Source organism: Triturus cristatus, chromosome 4_2, assembly GCF_964204655.1.
Source record: "Triturus cristatus chromosome 4_2, aTriCri1.1, whole genome shotgun sequence".
In the NCBI taxonomy this organism is placed as follows: Eukaryota; Metazoa; Chordata; class Amphibia; order Caudata; family Salamandridae; genus Triturus; species Triturus cristatus.
Genome location: NC_140586.1, coordinates 377614406 through 377633750, shown reverse-complemented (window position 1 = coordinate 377633750; position 19345 = coordinate 377614406). Strand labels below are relative to the sequence as shown.

The window sequence follows — 19345 nt, the reverse complement described above, 5'->3', positions numbered from 1 at the left end:
TCCTGTTACCCTGCACTGAGGCTGCTTGCATTTGCAAACACAGGATGTCTTTAATGTGGCTTCGGTACGTTTGCAAACCTCCACCCCACTGGCAGCATACCCCTTTGTGAAGATGTGCCAGAAAAGGGTCACGTTTTAATCTCTGATCTAAGGAACACAGAGCCCCTCTATTGATAACTGCAAAAGCTGGATACAAACACCAGCAGGAAACAAGCGTGCATTAGGAGCAAATTTAATATTAAAAACCACTGTATATTTAGTTCACTTACTCAAAGCAGTAAGTATATAGTTAGCGAGTTCTGCAAGTCTGTTACACTTTGATATGTGAAAAAATGAATGCGATTTATGAAAATTAAATCCTTTAGTACCATCACATTTCTTTGATTGTTGTACCGGCATGAAGTCACTTTTTGTGATGTCTTTGTTTATTGCGTGTGATAATTATCCCCCCCCCCCCCCCCTTCCCCCCGTTTTCCTTAAGATTAATTCCCAGAAGCAGTGCAAGGATGCCATTGGCCTTGGAGCAAGCATTTACATTGTCCCTTTGACTGCTCCATCAATTATCCGGGTTTCATGGGCCCCGGTGCCACTGCAGCTGCTGCACCAATCGTAGCTACGTCCTTGATCATAATGCGCATCATCGTGTTTCGCTACGTACTCGAGAAGTCTACCCTGTGACCGGACAAAAGAGAGAGAATTCCAAATCTTTGAAATTAACATCTGCGCCGGGCAAAACTTGTGCAAGCCCCACGGAAGGAAGGGAGGAATAAACTACTTTTCTGAGAGCAGGTAGGGAGCGCGTTCTTGCTCTCCAGGCCTGCCCCTAAACACGCGACAGCAGGAAGTCGGAGCGGGGTAATGTTCGCCACGCCAGGCCCCTCCTCTGTCCCAGCCGCGCTGACACCGCCGCTCCCCGGGCCGTCCTCGCCAGTTGGATGTACCCTTTCCGCTGGCAGGCGGTGGCGCCGGTACTTCGTGCGGGGACAGCTCGCCTCGGTCGCCAGCGGGCCCCCGGCTTCATGTACTCTGCAGCCTCCATGAGCAGCGAGGAGGGGCGCGGGCAGGCGACTGAGCCAAAGACGAGGAGTCCCGGCGACACCGCGGACGGGATGGCTGAATCTGACAGGAGGATCGTGGAGGCGCATGACAAGGCATGCCGGGTAACCACACGTCCCAGCAGTGAGCCGCCATGGCGACTCTGTGTCCTACAAGCCCCTCCCCTGTCCCAACTCCTCTGCCTTCTCAGAGAGGGGCAGGCACCATAGCACCACCCTGATCCAGCACAGCTGACTTCAGGCATGTCACATGTTTTAAGGTGCACGTGACGGGACCGGATTTAGGAATTTTAGTGTATGTGGCCAGGTTTGGGTATGAATGTAATGTTTTGGAATCTAGAGAGACGCTGGCAGTACTTTGTTTTTTTGAGCGCCGAATAGCTGGTGTATAGGTTTGTGTACGGTTCTTCATCCCGATGAGACATGGTTTGTGCTTAGCTCATATATGTGTTTTTGAGTTTAATCAATATTTAATGGGGTTTTAGTAGAACAGAAAAAATAAGTAACACAGTATTGACAAGAATATGGAACTGCATGAAAAAATTCTTGAATATAATAAATTAGTGAAAATCGAAGGATATCCAAAATAGTAAATTAAAGTTAAGGAAAAAAGTAAAGAAAAAAAGAGAAGAGAAAAAAGACCAAGAGAGAGAAGATGAATAGTTCGGAGATGAGTGTGAAGAAAATAATTCTGTAGTAAGAGGTAACCTAAATATATCCAATGTCATTTTTTTTTTCATTTTGAACGTAAATAGCTATGTCACGCCTGTTGTTTTATATGTGAGGTGTCTAAAGTTTCAAGCACATAACTCGGAATTTCTCTGACTTGATGCATGAACTCTTGACAGGGCAATTCGGAAACAGAGAGACTTAGGGGCATATCTACAAGGCGGCGATAATTTTATCGCTATACCAGCAAGGTCACGCTATCGCATGAATCCTTGCCTTAGCGCCTGTTTACTGAATGCCCAGCTTTGCATCTTTAATGAGATGCAAAGTGGGCGTTCCTTCCTGAAATAATTGGAGCAATGTCGCTAACCGACATTTCTCCAATTATCAAGGGAATCGCTAACAAGATTAGCGATAAGAAAAGTAGCGCTAACCATGGTTATCGCTACTTTCCTTACGCCTGCTTTAGTTCTGACTTATCAAAAACAAAGTGGACAAGTTTTTTGTAAGGTAACTTTGAGCAAACGTTTTTCGCCGTTACCTGTTGAGAAACTTAGAAGGAGAGTACACAACTGTTGTAGAAAACCCCTCACCCACCTACCTAGTAGGTGGCATGCTTCATCATCGGGGCCCAACTGGATTGCCTAATGCAATCCAGCTGTGCTACAACGCCTGAGTTACAGCGGAGCAGGATGTTGAGTGAAACAGAAAGTGAAGTGCTATGTGAAGTGTAACTATGGGTTAAAAAATGTCTCTGAGGAATGCCCTTTAAAAGTATTTTTATTAGAAGGGTCCCAGGACATGAGTTAAAAATATATGCGGGATCTCTACTAAGGTACATTATTTTCCTTGGTATCCCTTGTAAATAAGGTCTACTAGTTTCAGCCTTCTAGATGGTTCTTGAGGCTTTCATCAGGACCGAAAAAAGGTGACTGGCCTACAAAAATAAGAAAGGTCAGGTAAAGTGTAGATATCAGCACACACCCTAAAGTGTGCTGTGAGTGTAGTGGATAGTGAAGATTTACTCACCAAACCTCTGTTGGGAGTACTTAGATTCTGAGGTAGTTATGCCTCTGGTATCCAATCCGCTTGTTTAGGCTAAACAAGCGGATCCGTTCGGCTGTATAGGTACTCCGGACCTACTCTCCCCTGACAAACGGTCAAGAGGGGACGTTACACACCGATTGGATACCAGAGGCATAACTACCTCAGAATCTAAGTACTCCCAACAGAGGTTTGGTGAGTAAATCTTCACTATCCACTACACTCACAGCACACTTTAGGGTGTGTGCTGATATCTACACTTTACCTGGCCTTTCTTATTTTTGTAGGCCAGTCACCTTTTTTCGGTCCTGATGAAAGCCTCAAGAACCATCTAGAAAGCTGAAACTAGTAGACCTTATTTACAAGGGATACCAAGGAAAATAATATACCTTAGTAGAGATCCTGCATATATTTTTAACTCATGTCCTGGGACCCTTCTAATAAAAATACTTTTAAAGGGCATTCCTCAGAGACATTTTTTAACCCATAGTTACACTTCACATAGCACTTCACTTTCTGTTTCACTCAACATCCTGCTCCGCTGTAACTCAGGCGTTGTAGCACAGCTGGATTGCATTAGGCAATCCAGTTGGGCCCGATGATGAAGCATGCCACCTACTAGGTAGGTGGGTGAGGGGTTTTCTACAACAGTTGTGTACTCTCCTTCTAAGTTTCTCAACAGGTAACGGCGAAAAACGTTTGCTCAAAGTTACCTTACAAAAAACTTGTCCACTTTGTTTTTGAAAATTTATTGGGGAAGAGGACAAGTTTTCTCTTTTTTCCTCGCTCTCGTTTTGTTCATATTAGTTCTGACTTAGCCATGTAATCCAATGGGAGGTGGATTACATGACTAAGACCACCCTGCCCTATCAGCAAGGTATCGCCGGTCACAGTGCGATTATTGCTGGATTTCCAGCGATAATCACACTCTTTTCCAGCTAACGCTTGCATCTCTATCGCTTTGGAGATAAGCGTTGCTGATAGCACGCTATCTCCGCGATAGAAAGCAGCGATAGCTGGTGATAATTATCCTAGCGCTAAGTGCGCTTAGCGATAATTATCGCCGGCCCTTGCTGATATGCCCCCAAGTCTGTCTGAAGTTCATACATTAACTCTGAGAAATTATGAGTTAAGAGTTTGAACTTTAGACACCTCACATGCAAAAAATAAATTAAAAAGCAATATCATTGCCCATGATGACACGGCCCCAAGGTACATGTGGATAGGTTTGGGTAAATTGTGTGTGTTTTTGAACCTCAAGAGACAAACTTTAATTTGGAATATTCCGGTGTCAAAATTGAAGTGACACATGATTAGATTTTGAGTCATTTCGCTGTGGTTCAGACTCAAAGAAGTGTAGACGGCAGCGACGGCTCCTCTGCTAAGCGCCGCCCCGCTGCTCTTTGTGTTGTGAAAAAAGGAAAAAAAAAATGATAATATCAAAATGTTGTTATCATTTCATTTTTCCGTACTGAGGTGGTTTTGTTTACCTTACGTGGTGGGGCTGGGCTGTTGTCACAGTCAGCAGGGTGAGCAGTGGTTGATGCACTTAAGTGCGCATGACGGTTTGGCCGGCCGTCATGGGCCGGCCAAACAGAAATGCACACTTAGCATTTCTCGACCCGGCTGTATTGCACAGCCTGGGATGAGAACATGCACAGGCTCCCACTCCCTGTCTGAACGCCCGAACCAGGCTGCTCAGACCAATCATGACGCCTCTGTCATGCTGGTGACAGCAGCGTCGTGATTGGCTTAGGGGAGTCTGGGGGTCTGTGTGCGTCCATGTATCAACAGAAGAGGACGGAGGAGAGGCGGTGGCCAGCAGTCCGGTAGGTGACATTTTTCTTTTTTCTACCACACCCACCCCTGCCTCACCAGTTCTATTATGTGGCAGCCGCTACTGGCAGATGGGCGATGTATTGTTGAAGCTGTGTACAGATAGGTTTGTGGATGATTCTCATGGTATTAAGGCTCAAATCATGGGTGGATAATACCTACAAAATTACATGGGGTTTCTCCTGCTGTCATGCCTTTAGTGACTGGAACTGATTTCAAAAGATTACAAGGTTTGCCTTTCTGGGTACCTGCTTATCACGTGCACTGCATAGATCTAATATATGTAGATTCTGTTTTTCTCTATTAAAACATAACTAAATGAGGATTTTGTATAGCAAACATGCTGAACTGAATGTCTTAAAGGTGGTCACAGATTTGATGCTCAATTAAAATGAGGGATAGTGAAGTAAAGTTATTTGCTTAGTATCACACAATTTAGTGAAGTGGGGAGGTTTCTTCCTATCACTGGATGAATATTTCCTTGCTTTGCCCTGTACGAGCAAGGGACAATGCTGTCTGTTCACTTTTTTCATGTTCTAAATTTGGAAACTATGTTCCATAAATACACATATCACATGCTAGTTTAGTGTCACGATATATGTATAAAACCTTAAAATGCTTTTCCTGAGCAATATTAAGCCGAAGGGGAGACGGGACTGGTTTTATGTTACTATAGCTGCATTCCCAAGACTTAGCATACTGTAGAAAGAGGTACCGTGCGAAAAGCTCCTTGAAGGCATTCACATCCATTAAAAACGAAGGCGACTGACTTTGTGCAGGTCTTTGGTGATACACATCTGAACTGCAGATCATCTGGGCTGCAGACACACACAGCAGAAACAAACCTCTCTAGAATGTGAAGGCTCAGCTGTCATGTGTCCAGAGGGTTTTTCTCTTAAAACTCCAATAAGGAGGGTAAAAGGTAGTGTCTGGGATGCATGGCTCAGCTATATTTTGACTCACCAGTCCCAAACCTAGGTAATTATTCAGCTCGAGCCTTGCTTGGCTTGCTGTAGATGGAGTCAAAAGCGATACAGTAACACACTGAAGAGTTTTCCGATGAATTAAGGACCAATGCTTGACAACCACTGTCCAGGAGACAAATACATAAGTCCCCTCTGAGTAACCGGGGCAGATTAAGTATTTCCCAAAAAGGTCACTTTTTTTATGGAAGTTGCCAGGTGCTGGCAAAAGGATGCTTGCATCTTTCTACGTTTGGGTGAATTATGTAAGTGAGCATCTGCATGGTTTGAAGACAGTTTTGACATCTTGTACCAAGTCGCCAGGACTTCACACATGGTGTTCTGGTTACTCCCCAGAGTGTCTGAGAATGGAATGCTTGGTGACTTTGAGGGTATTTGCTTCCTAATTGACGTAAATTTACCCAATTGTCCCAAACTGCTAATTAGGTTGTTTATTACAAGTCAGGATAACACTGTTTTGCTGAATACCTAAGTTACTCTTGGTCACCATTGATTTACGTGTAGTTAAGTGTCAGGCTACAAAGAAGCACCACTTCGAACCATCTACACCCATGTATAGCAAGTAGGGCCAGCTCCTTTGCACTCCTGCTACCATATAAATTAAGTCCCCCATTATGGCTCCTTGACGTACAAAATGTTGGTTTCCATCTGTATAGCTTAGAGCTTGACAATAGTCTGGGCCACTGGAATCATGTGATTCTGTGGCCGAAAGCTTTTTTTTTTTTTGTGTGCATGATTATGGATTTGCCACATAATCCATCATGTGCTGCATAACCTACAGATTTAAAAAATAAATACATTTCTATCTCAAAATGGATCAAAGTTAATAAAAAATGCGGCAACATGTTCGCGTGCAGTCAGTGGAAGGCCCCTCACAGAGGGTAACTGTCCATAATTTATTATCTTATTTCTGTATTTGATTGTTAAACTGTACTAATGAGGGGAAATCTTTGCCCAGACAGTGTTACTGTGTGTAAAAGCAACAAAATAATGAAGAATACTATCAAGAAATGTGCTGCATTGTACTGCACCGCATAATTTGCTTTATCTTGCCAAATAATTTAGTCAACCCTTCTGCATTATGTGGTGTTCCTCTGCCGCATTCTTTCAGAGGCCATCACAACAGTTTATACATTTCTGGGTGACAAAGCAGTGCCTTCAGCTATGCGTTACCAACATGACTCCATGTTAAAAGAATTAACATCCTTTTCAGGGCACAAACTGTTTCAAGACAACCAGAGCTTTGTATATTTTTTTTTTGCTTTTAGCTCTACCTGTTTTTTTGTGAAAAAGAAAGACAAAAGCGGCTCAATTTTAAAACACAGACACGCAATTCAAGAGAGCCAGATCCATGCTAGAATTTCCTGATAACCATTGACTGTACAATGTTGAACTTTTAGACTTTGTATACATTTATCTTATATAGAGATACTGAAAATCTGGAATGGACGTAGCACTTCTGGACCTACGTCGTTCACTCCTATCTAATAATGGCGCAGGACTGTGATGTGCATAAAACTTGTATCACTAGTCCCAGCATTTTTATGATCAATTAAAATAATGGCATACATTTTCTGTATTTCAACTTGTTCCATAAAAGGCATGGAAACTAGCAACAGGCAAATTACATATACATATGTGATGCATTTATTTAATGTTTGTATACAAGTCGTTATTATTTTGATCAGAAATGGAAAAATCGTGTTTTTTCGTAACATTTCTCTAATTTACTTTAAAAATTATGGTAAATGTATTTAAATGTACATTTGTGTTTATTATTTATCTCGTATAATGGTAAAAATGCCTTTAGGTTTGCCAGCCAGTACGTTGTCACAAGGTTACAAAATTGCAAACCCATGCATTACATTGTTGTACATGCAGAGTAAGAAATGAAACTTTGTAATACATTATGTAAAACAAACACAGTGTCATTCAAAGGCCATCTAAAAACTAGGCTAAAAAACTGCAACGTAGATAACATTTTCAGTTGATGGAGTGATTATGTATTTATTTGTGCTTCTGTTGAGTGAGAACCAAGCCAGAGGGTGTCCAGGTGCTGTACTTGGGGAAAATAGATAACTCATTTATTGTACATTACTATTATAAACAACATAAGCAATATTTACATATGCGAAGAAACAGTGGCAAAAGACATAGCAACTATTAGACAATGTAAGACTGTGTTTAGCAAGAATGTGGCTAGTTACAAAAGATAAGGGGATTTCAGAATTTAAATGCAGAAAGTATTTAAAGGAGGCAAATAAATTAACCATGGAGGATATATTTCAGATGAGTCATTTGAAGGGAAATTCATTGCATTGTAAAGAATTTTGTGCAAAACAATTTGCAAAAATTATTGTACAAACAGCAGCCTTTAATAATATAAATTGAGGAAAGGATAAACTTATTTTAGAACCTTCAGTTAAAGGACTGCTTCAAAGGATTACCAGAGAGCAGAGTAGAAGCTAGGGAAGGGGATGGGGTTGTGTGTTTTAGAATTTTATAGAGTTAAAGGAACATAGGTCAGGGTTAGCTCCGCAGTCCACAAACGTTAGCAAGCAGCCTGCAAGGGTATGCCTAAATGTTTAGCTTCAGAAGTATTGGTAGCATGCACTTAATGGATGACCAAGCAAGCAAATACTGACATGTGTGCTTCTTTCCTATTGATTGTCTAATTATGATTTCTATAACTCGTTCTGTGAAATGGTAGTACATCAGTCCCATAATGCTTTTTCATCTCATATATATATATTTTTTATTGACCACAATAAAGTAGTAGTTGGGAATAGAGTTCAAATGCAATTACTGCATTGGAGTCATGAAATCATTTTCCATTTACTGTGTTATTTTTGTTATTATATTTTTTGGATGATGTGATGAAACCTTTCATGAACAGGGCTTCCAGATCTCTTTTATTCCGTGTTTGTGAGTTAAATCTGTTCAAAGGAACTTCCTGGAACATTTTGTTTACGGTTTCCATAAGGCCATATAAACAGCTTTATTTTTTAGCTGTATCTCTAAGAAAATTATCCTGAGAATGACAAGACTGCAGTTTTGAAGTACTGCAGTGTTACTTCTAAGGCCCAAACACTGATCCTGTCCTGAAATATCTCAAATATGAAATTCATCATTCTGATTAGATGTTTGTCTGGAGTGGTAGAGGCCAGGCTATTTGTTTTATTCACATATTTAGCACTGAGTGGTGTATATGTGGATTAAAATCTATTCAAATACATTTGCTGGAAGCGGACTGAAGTGCTGAGTGTGAACTGCAGGCTCAGTGCCGCGTGGCCAAAGACCTTGAAGTCAACAGATTGCAGAGATAAATGCGCAGGAGCCAGAATAGGTATTAGACTATAGACTCATGCATTTGTGGATGTTTTGAAAACTGGCTGTTTTAATGTTGAGCTTCACCCCCAAAATTACTTAGATATTAGCCATCAAAAGTAGGCATTTGCTTCTGTTGGATCACTGTATCAGAGATGTTTAGGCAGTGGCAATAGGAATAGAAGCAAATAACACCCTCTGTCGATGTGAAGCCTGAGTGGTCTTGAGGCCTGCAGACATTCAGTGGTAGCTTGCTATTCGGCATTCAAATGTGTAGTTTAGCATCCGTAGATCTCTGCAGTTGTTCCTCTTGTGCATAGTTGTATGAGGGATTTGGGTCATGGACTTTACACCATTGAAACCATGCTTATCATGATCATTAAATACATAACATGATGACAGCTGTTGTCTATTTCATTAATTGTGCCATAGGTAGAAGGTTCCCACGTTGGTATGCAGCACCACCAGGAGTACCATATAAGTTTTTCGTAGAACATGACTTAAATTATCAAAGTTTGCAGAGAAGGTGGAAAACATGGTGCCATCTTATCAAAACTCTTACTTCTCGCATCTATAAAACAGGAACCACCAACAAATACCTTGTGAGTGATTACTTAAAAACAAAATAAATGGTTTTCTGATGTTCATACAAACACATATATCTTTATCACAAGATTAAACAAATACATCATTACTTTCCTGGCTCCAAAGGTTTCATTGACACCAAAAGTAGGTCCCGTCATTCAAAGTAAGTGGCCCACATTTGAGGTTTGAAGACTTTCACAACACATTGCTTCGGTAATATCTTGGGCTAATTTCATGGGGACATTTGTGATGCTTTAGTGTTTCAAAGCTTTGCGGGCATGTACTATGGTAAGTACTGTAAACACCATAATTCCTCAGCAGCTCTGAAAACAGAATAGTTACTTTCAGGCGCAATGATGTACACAAGGTAGAAATATACATGTGTCCAGATCGCTAGGCCATGTGTTGGCTGTTTAGCTTAAACCCAGCTCATCAAAAACTGAATTTGACTTGATGAATGGTGGCCCTCTCCAACCACCGATCTAAGCCGGGCTCAACAGCTTGAACCTCAAATCTTCACCACATTCTAACAGCACTGTGCAAATTCCAGTAGTTTCTAAATAAAACTCAACCTCTTCCTGAACACCTTGTCAAGTGAAAAACTCACACAGCCTTGTTCTAGATTAGCCTGTTTCTCAGAATCAAGTCTGAGAACAAGCATTCATACTGTCTCATATAGAAGGGGGATGGTTTGCTTATCGACCAACTTGACTTACCATGGGCCCACTGATAGCTGTTCTGCTCGTCTGTCGCTCCTGAGTTGATAGTAAACCATGTGAAATTTGAACACATCACCCACAACCTAAAAGAGCTGCGCAGTCAACCCCTTCCAGCTCACATTTTGTTCATGGGTGTATGTTCTACAAGGTCGTTCGCCCAAACCTCATTGCCTAGTGAGCACTTTCAATATCTGTGAAGATCGGGATAACCGCTGTAATGCTTCCATGGACAACTTCGGTATTGAAAAATAGTCTATAGCAAAGAACGTTGATTCAGGTCTTATCAGTACAAAGTGCGGGGCTATGGAGCAACAGATGCCTATACAACTGTTCCCTTCCCTAGTGTTCTTCAGAAACCATCTTTAGTCACATCTTTTGACCCATCTTCAGTGTTCGGAGTCCCTTCCTTGACCTTCCACGACATTTGTGAAAATGGTCTGAACTACATGAACATCTCTGCATGTATGATGTAAAATAGCACGTGGGCCACGTCTCCTTGCTGTGCTATGCCCCCTTTCAATGCTTTCAAATTGCTTGCACAACCATGAAGTGTTGATGCATTTCTTTGTGAATTACAAGAAAGCGGAAATGCCCATTTGCTACAGTATTTTCAATTCCATTTGCAAGGAGGCACAGTGTTGACCTTGTGAGTCCCATAGGCACTTAGATACAGAGCATTGATACATTTTCTTGTGAATGGTGCATAAAGGGGATTATCTCTGCCATCCCATATACCTTGCCGTTCACAGTTAATCACAGTTTTGACATTGTGAGTTGCTAACACATTTGTGACTCACACTGTTATTTTATTACATTGCATAGTTTTCATTCCTGTAGTGATTGCCATTTTCCACAACCAACTCTTGGTGTGGTTAAAAAATTGCAATTTATAAAAAAAAAAATATTGGGTGTGGCTAATAGTAGCATCTGCTTCCTTTTTAAAACAGTGGAGCGAATATTTTGACCCACTTACAGGCACTGTGAGAAACCACCAAAGTTCTCAATCATGGTCCCTTATAAACAGTGTTTTTAATGGGCCTCGATTGAGACCCCTGGAGTTGAGGCTGAAGTCAAGGTAGTGTGAGTTTCTCACACTGCCTGTAAGTGGGTATAAAAGCAGTTTTTATTAAAAAATAAAACAGCTTACTTACCAACTACCTCATGTTCTTCGGTCCTGCAGTCCGAGGCTTCAAGGAAGAAATCAGTCTCAGAGCCACTCCCCATAACCAATCCTGATGCTGCTCTCATGGTGCTGATAATATTACCCAGCATGAGAGAAGCACCAAGATTGGTTGGAGCTGGCTGCCTCAACTCTCCCTCATGCACTGGGGGCCTGTGACTCTCTTCACCCTGATGTCTAAAACAGCTCAGATTAGAGAGGTTTACAATGTGTGTGTCAGGCTGGCCGTCACAAGACAGTCAGCCAAAGTGACATGCACAGTTTAAACTAGAGCAGCAATCACCACTAAGCCCAGCTTCCAATCAGCATTGATGGCTCGCCCGACATTTGGCTCTGGCTGGCTGTATCGAAAACGAAAACTTGTAATAAAATATATCTTTATTACTATTTTATTTGTCATGTTTGCTGCACTGGCAGCTGGGGGGTGATGCTCCTCTGCCCTAATGGAGGAACCACTGCTGGTGGCTAATGTCTTTGCAACTCAAAATGTCAACACCATCATTCCTTGTAAGTTGCAAGGAAAACGGTGTGGCCAAGAGGTATTCCTCATACCTTTCAATTCACTAGAAAATTCCATTTATTTGCCCCAATGGGAAAAGGTGAGAGGCTCCAGGGAGAGCTTCATTTGACCCCATCACCTGGTCTAGTGAGCATACAGTTAAATTAAGGAATACTGGTTGTCCATGATGTGAGTTATTTATAGCTGGATGACAAAAGAGAGAGACAAAATAGTCTCCCATTGCCCCTGTCCTGCAGGCTGCTGATACAGAACATCTAATGGAAATGTGCGGGCACCACTACATGCGTCCTGGGGTTGACACACTGCACAGTCATCTCATGATGTGGGTGCGACAGCCTGCTGTTCTGTGCTCTCTATCATTCTCTACCTCACATGATGGACTATTAATGACCAAAATAAAGCCTTTGATGGGATTGGTGTGTGGGTAATCTGCAGAGCAGTGCTCCCTGTCTTCCTTCTCTTGGAGAAATCTCTCACAAAATCACATTATAGAATCCTAGCCTGCGGTTGGATCGTGGTGGAAGACTCTGAACAATGTAGTGTTGCCGTCCGAACAGGCACATTGTCTTTCTGTGCATGACTATGAAACGTGGCTAGTCTTTCCTGATGATTTCCAAAATCGAAAAAATGCAAATAAGATTTGCCTGAGCAGTACTTGACTGACAACAATTCTGGCAATTAAATACGTTGAAAGTTCTGCTGCCAAAACCCGCAAATCCTAAATATAACCGCTTTTAAATGAATGAATTAAATTTACTTTTTTAAGCTCGATATTCACCAAAAAGGGATCTTGGTGCTAGAAACAGACGTCCTAAACAAAGGCTACAACGAGAAAAGTCGGTCAGCGAACATAATAGGTGTGTTTTCAGTATTTTCTTAACTGCAGCATGACTGGAGATGGCTTTTATCCTTTATTGAGAGGTCATTCCATAGTTTGTGGACAAGCAAGGATAGACAACTCCCAACCATACGAGATTCCTTCTGCTGAGAAGTTAAGCTTTAAAGTGATGTGATGTTTCCAAACCGTAGAACTCTTTATGCACAAGGCATAACGTCTTGAAAGCCGCCTTCAGCTTAACAGGCAACCAACCGATGCAGGGTTTTCTGGGCTTGAAACACACTATATATTATATTTTAAGGCCACAGACAAGCTTCAACGCCTAGCGTTCCAAAACAAAAACCACCAAAACATAACCCGCGATAAAAACATTAGTAATAAGCATGTGAAAAAAGCCAGGTTTTTAACATTTTCCTGAACTGCAGTAAATTAAATTGAGATCTTAGATTTAATGTCAAGGATTTCCAAAGTTTCCAGGAACAGAAGGAAAAACTCCTGCCGCCACATCTCACTTTATTTATCCTGGGGGCGACCACTAGTTTAGCAGAGCTTGATCTAAGCGTAGGGCCAGGTGATTGTCAGATAGAGAGTTTTTGATAATATTTAGGTCCTGTCAAATGAAGAGCTCTGTTCACCAGGCATAGTGCTTTAAAAAAATCCTTTCTCTGACTGGTGGCCATTGAAGGCTCTGCAAGGATTGAGAGACTGACACCAATTTATGAATTTTCAATAGCAGCCTGGCTGCTGCATTTTGGAGCGATTAAAGTTTTTGCACCAGACGATCATGCGTGCGCATATACAGGGCACTACAGTAATCGATCCTTATGATGACAATTGCCACAATAACCATCCTCTGTAATTCCAAATTGATAAAAGGAAAGATTTTTTTTTAGAATCTTGAGCAAAAAGAAAAACAGGGCGAGGTGGCTCGGTTGATTTGATCTGAGAAACATAGTTTATTATCAAATACGGCTCCCAGATTCTTGGCCTTGTGAACTGAAGAGGGGGGAGAACCTAAATTAGATGGCCACCCTGAGGAGTTCTAGATGGTGGAGTAGTTTCGAAAGAGTAACACCTCAGTTTTATCTTAGTTCAATTTCAAGCAGTTTCTCTGCATCCAGCTTATGAGTCATGCAATTGCAAATACTTTTAACCACCTGCAGTACCTCAGATGATATTGACACCACAATTTGCGTGTTGTCTGCCTAGGAGATTACCGTAAAGGCGTAGCTGTGGATTAGATTAGCCAGGTGGGTGACATAGATTTTAAAAGTGTGGGGCTAACAGAAGACCCCTGAGGCACCCCACACGGAAGGTAAAAAAGTCAGAGACAAAGTCTCCAAGATCAACTGCTTGCTCTCTATCACACAAAAAAAACCCAAGAAGTTCAAGCGCTGTGTCTTTGAAGCCAATTGTCTCAAGCCTGGAAATAAGAAGTGAGTAATTGACCGTATCTAACGTGGCGGAGAGGTAGAGTAAAATAAACACTGCTTCCCCCCCCTTGTCAACCACCATTCTTATTTCCTCAGTGACTGCCACTTAGGATGACTCCGTGCAATGGTTTGCTCTAAAGCCATACTGCGGGATAATTCAGAAGATGGTTGGAATCTATAAAAGATAGGATTTCCTCATTCATTGCCCTTTCCAATATCTTAGCCGGCAGGGAAAGACGTGATGTAGGCCAGCAACTTTTCACATCCTGGAGGACTAGCGAGGGCTTTTTTTTATCAGTGAAAGTACCAAGGTTTTTTTTCCAGAGTACTGGAAACTGTCCTGCTGTCAGAAATATGTTTAGCAGTTTGGTAAGATGGACTGACACTATACTAAAGACCTCATATAGAACATGAGGAGGACAGGGTTTAGAAGGCACCCAGACTTCATGGAGTTAATGAGTCTGGCTACTTTCTCCACAGAAAGAGAGGTACATTTGTCAAAAGTATTTTGGTCAGTACTTGTATTAGTTTCCTGATTTCCTGTGGACGTAGAAATGGAAATATGCACATCCGCACAAGAAACATTTTGATTGGAAGTGAAGTCCTGAAAGACAAGATTCACCTTGGCCTGGAAAAACTCAGCCAGTTTGTTGCAAAAGTACTGATCAGGGTTAAAGGAACTGCCATTACTAAACTTGGACAAAGATTTGACTGTTTTAAATAGGTCCTTAGTGGAAATTGTGGCAGAGCTAATTTTTTCAGTAAAGTATTTGGGTTTCGCTGAGATAATTAAAGCATTACACTCATTGAGGATCAATTTGAACTTAATTTTTCCTTCGGAAAGATATTCTTCCCTCCACCTACGTTCTTGATATCTACATTTCTTTTTCAGATCTATTAGATCCTGTGAGTACCAGGGGTCTGAGAGTCTCTTCCTGTGGTTTATTACAGTTTGTTGCAGGTTCTAGTGATGAAACTAGCCAGTTCCCAAAACTCTCTGCTGCAGTTTTAACATTACTGTCTAAAACAGGGCTAGAGCTTGTGAGAATGTTATTAAGTTCCCTAGAGTCAATGTTTTCCAACGTCAATATTTAAATGTACTAGGGGTATTAGAAGGGGTATTAGAATGGGGGCAACTATTAGTGGGAAATGTATGTGTAAGAATGATGGCCTTGTGGTCAGTCCATACTATAGGCAGGACTTTTTCTAGACTTAGATCCAGATTGTTGGTAAATACTCCAGCTAAAATATGATTGGCCTGATGAGTAGGTTAATTTATGATCTGAGTAAGGTCGAAACTGCATGGATTTTCCACCAGATATTGAGTGTACGAATTGCCAGGAAGCTCTAGATGAAAATTGATCTCACCATTGATGGTAGAATTGGGGCGTTCTGTGCAAGATTCCATGAAGTTCTGCACAGTTTGGATAAATCTGCCCTTAGGGACCAGTATACGGTATATAAGGAGGCCCTGGAAGGAATTGGTATTGTTGAGTTTCAGTTTGAACATGAGGGCTTCACAGTCAAGCTGGGTAATGGGCACAATTCCACTGTCGCTCGTATCCTGTCGGTTGACTCTTTCACTATTAAAACCCCCTGAGATGGCAATTTTGAGGTCAGTGTCTGAAAAAACGGCTGCTCAAGTCTCTGTGAAAATTATAACATAGTGCATGTTGTTCCACAAAATCAGCAAATTTGTATGTATTCTTAATTAAGGACCGGGTGTTTAAATTTGCAAATGAAACCACCTGTGGTAAGACCTTCTGCTCAGCTTTCACAGCAGTGACAGACTGAGGAATGTTTTGGCCTAGCATGCAGACCAATGGTAGCTGCCTGGTTTACTATTAAAATCATGAATATTGCAGGAAGCATTCTTACCGCCATTGCGAAGTTCAAGAAGGACTTCCCTAGAATATGCAGAGATGGAAAAACACCTATGGTCCTGGCGCAGGGTGCACTGCACAGCTCTTTTGAAGGGCTGGGATCAAGGGGGGGCATGGCCGGTGTCGTGGCCAGGCTTCGGAGGTGCAATGAGACGCTTCAGAAGATTTCTAAAACAGGGAGAAGAAAGAAATAGATCAAACTGGGGTCCAGCAACGTCCTTCCCACGTAGCAGGCTCCTTTGCAGGTGAGACATGCTGGTAACGAAAAGCAAGTTAAATCAAAAGGGAGAAACTACAAAAAGCATAAAACAAATAAAATGAGGCGTTAAAAGCATTTCCTCACGGCGCAAATGGTAGGAGCCAGGCACCTCCTAATATGGCCCCTGGCAAGAGCCATTCAATGGTGTAGGGCCTTGAATTTTGGGCATTCTGTGGCCACATAATTTGCAACATTGGTAGATTTAACCCAAAATGTTGTTTCTGTCACAAATAGATGTATATGGCGAATATGGATAATGTAGACAACCGTGTTGCATTATATGGTTCTTCCTGCTACACAATCTTAGTGGCCCTCAAAATGTTAAAGCTCTACAGAGTTCTTTAGGGGCCGTCCTTATGATGATTAAATTTACATTTCGCAAGCAATGGTGAAATGGTTTCCATATTTCATGGTTCCCTGTGAAATATGAGCTTTTATACCACTGCATTTCATTCAACAAAAGAATCAAAACGCTCATGTTTCTGATTGTGTGCATGTATATATAATAATTTGTTTAATGTAAATATGTTCTTTTTTGTTTAGATTTTTAGGGTTGAGGGATAGGTGTTGCACTGTTTTAATAATTTTTAAGGCGCAGGGATGGGTATTTCACAGGTTGCTAATTAGTTTTCAGGGCATTTTAGTGGGTATTGCACAGGTTACTGATTATTTTTAAGGTGCAGGTCTGGGTGTTGGACAGGGTTATTGATTAGTTTTTAGAGCACAGGGATTGGTGTTGCAACCTTTTACAGATTAGTTTTTAGGGCATAGGGATGGCTATTTTTTAGGGTGCCGTTGTGGGTGTTACACTGGGTTATTTATTAGTTTTTAGGGCACAGGGATGGGTAGTGCACCGGGTTACTGATTAGTTTTTAGGTGAAGGTGCGGGTAGTGTACTGTTTTATTTATTAGTTTTAAGGGCATGGGGATGGGTGTTGCACCAGTTTACTGATTCGTTTTTAGGGCTTAGGTATGGGTATTTTACTGGGTTTCTGATTAGTTTTTAGGGGGCCATTGTGGGTGCTGCACTGGGTTACTGTATAGTTTTTAGGGCTTAGGGATGATGAGTATTGCACCAGGATACTGATACATTTTTAGGGCACAGTGTGAGTATGCACTCTGCTGGTCATTGGCAGTACCACTAGAATTATGCAGCAATAGAGGGCCACATTATGCAGCAGGGTTCAGTAAATTATGTGGCAAGAAAAATCAAAGTATGTGGCACATTTTGTGATAGAATTGCTTCCTTATTTTGTCAATTTTAAACTTGTTAACACTGTCTGAGCATTAGTTGAACCCCTTTAGTACCAGTTTAATGTCCAAATTTAGCAATAAGTTACAGAAATGTAAACAGTCATCCTTTGCAAAGGGCCCTCCCCTGTGCAGCAACATTTGTTACTTTGTTCAAGTAACCTTTGAACGGTTTGAGGTAGAAACAAAAAAATATTTTGTTTGCAGATTATGCAGCAGATGAAGGATTATGTGGCAAATGTGGCAGATCTATATTGATGCGAAAATCGCTGCAGCCGCACAATCACATAATTTAAGTGGCTTTTTGAGTGTCGGGATGGCTATTGCACAGGTTTACTGATTAGTTTCTTGGGTGTAGAGATGGGATTTCACTGGTTTACTGATTTCGTTTTTAGTGTAGAGGGATGGGTGTTGCACCGGGTTACTGATAAATTTTGAGTGTTGCTGGGATGGATATTTATTGCAAGTTTTAGTAATTACTTTTTAAGGGGGCAGGGATGGGTATCGCACAGGGTTACTGGTTAATGTTCAGGGCACCTTGATGGATTTACTAATTAGTTTTTAAGTAAAAGGGTAGAAAGACATTTTTATATTTGTTCATTTTTTATAATGTATATTTTGTCATTTTTTTATTTTTTATATTTAGATACATTTATTACTATATTACATTTTGTGTGTGTGTGTTTGTATATATATAATATATATATATATATATATATATATATATATATATATATATATATATATATATATATATATATATATATATAATAAATAAATAATGTATAGGTGTTCACATTTATAGTGTTAATTTCCTGTTTTAGTCCCTTAAATCCTGGCACATGTACAATTTTTATTGCATTGTAAAATATGGACTATTGCATGGAATCTTTGAAGGCGGAACATGTCACTTTTCTCACGAATGCAGGACAAAACAATGAATATTTATTAGAAAAAAACGTCCACTCGACTTGATACATTGAGAAATAAGTGACAGTGACATCCACAATGCAAGTATAAATAGAATACAGGGAGCCAGCACTTGGACATGTTCCTCGTTTCATGTCTGATGAACGCCTGGGATAGGTTACATGAAAAGCACTACTTTTTCTAACAAAAGTGATGTGCTCAGCATTTGTTGCAAGTTTGCACTTCTTTTTTATGCTAAACTATGGTAGCTCATCATTTAAAACATTCCCGTATATTTTCCTGTTTTTTTGCACAGTTGGAATAAATTCCCTCTCATCACGGTACATGTCCCCTGCTCCTTTCATGCCTGTTTATAGCTGTGATTTAGTACATTTGGTGCAACAGTGAACATCAATTCCAATTATGTTCATCAACTCTCGTATTTTCAGCTAATAACATTAAAGGTGGATGGTCATGATAAGTCGGCAAGTGTAATGTTTACATTATTTTCCTTCACATAAAACATACTTCTTGTGTTAGCATTGCTTTAGGTCACCTGCATTAGTCAATACTGTACACATATCTTCAGCACTAAATCACAACCTTTCCATTGCACATTTGGGTAATCTTATGCCACAACTGACATTCTGTGTGTGTCCAAAATTACAGACAACTTCATGTAAAGACTATTGAAGTCCTTGTCATGTAAACATCATTTAGAAAACTGACTTCATACAGTTGTCAGAACGCAGTGTCGCTTCTGTAATATACTATAGCCATATATCAACAAAGTGTGTCAGATCATTGGGTAACAACGATGGCGATAAATCCGCCACTGGCAGGCTGCCGTTGGC

The 19345-nt window shown here is 40.9% G+C and overlaps 1 protein-coding gene across 1 annotated transcript in view; it reads left to right on the top strand.

Moving 5' to 3' along the window:
• Positions 1-853: 853 nt before the first annotated feature.
• C4_2H1orf53 (chromosome 4_2 C1orf53 homolog) overlaps positions 854-19345 on the top strand; it is a 92706-nt gene continuing 74214 nt past the window's right edge. The window contains exon 1 of the mRNA XM_085601834.1: positions 854-1160. Within this exon, the coding sequence (XP_085457960.1) occupies positions 936-1160 (225 nt within the window). The 5' untranslated portion in view covers positions 854-935. The remainder of the gene's footprint in view (positions 1161-19345) is intronic.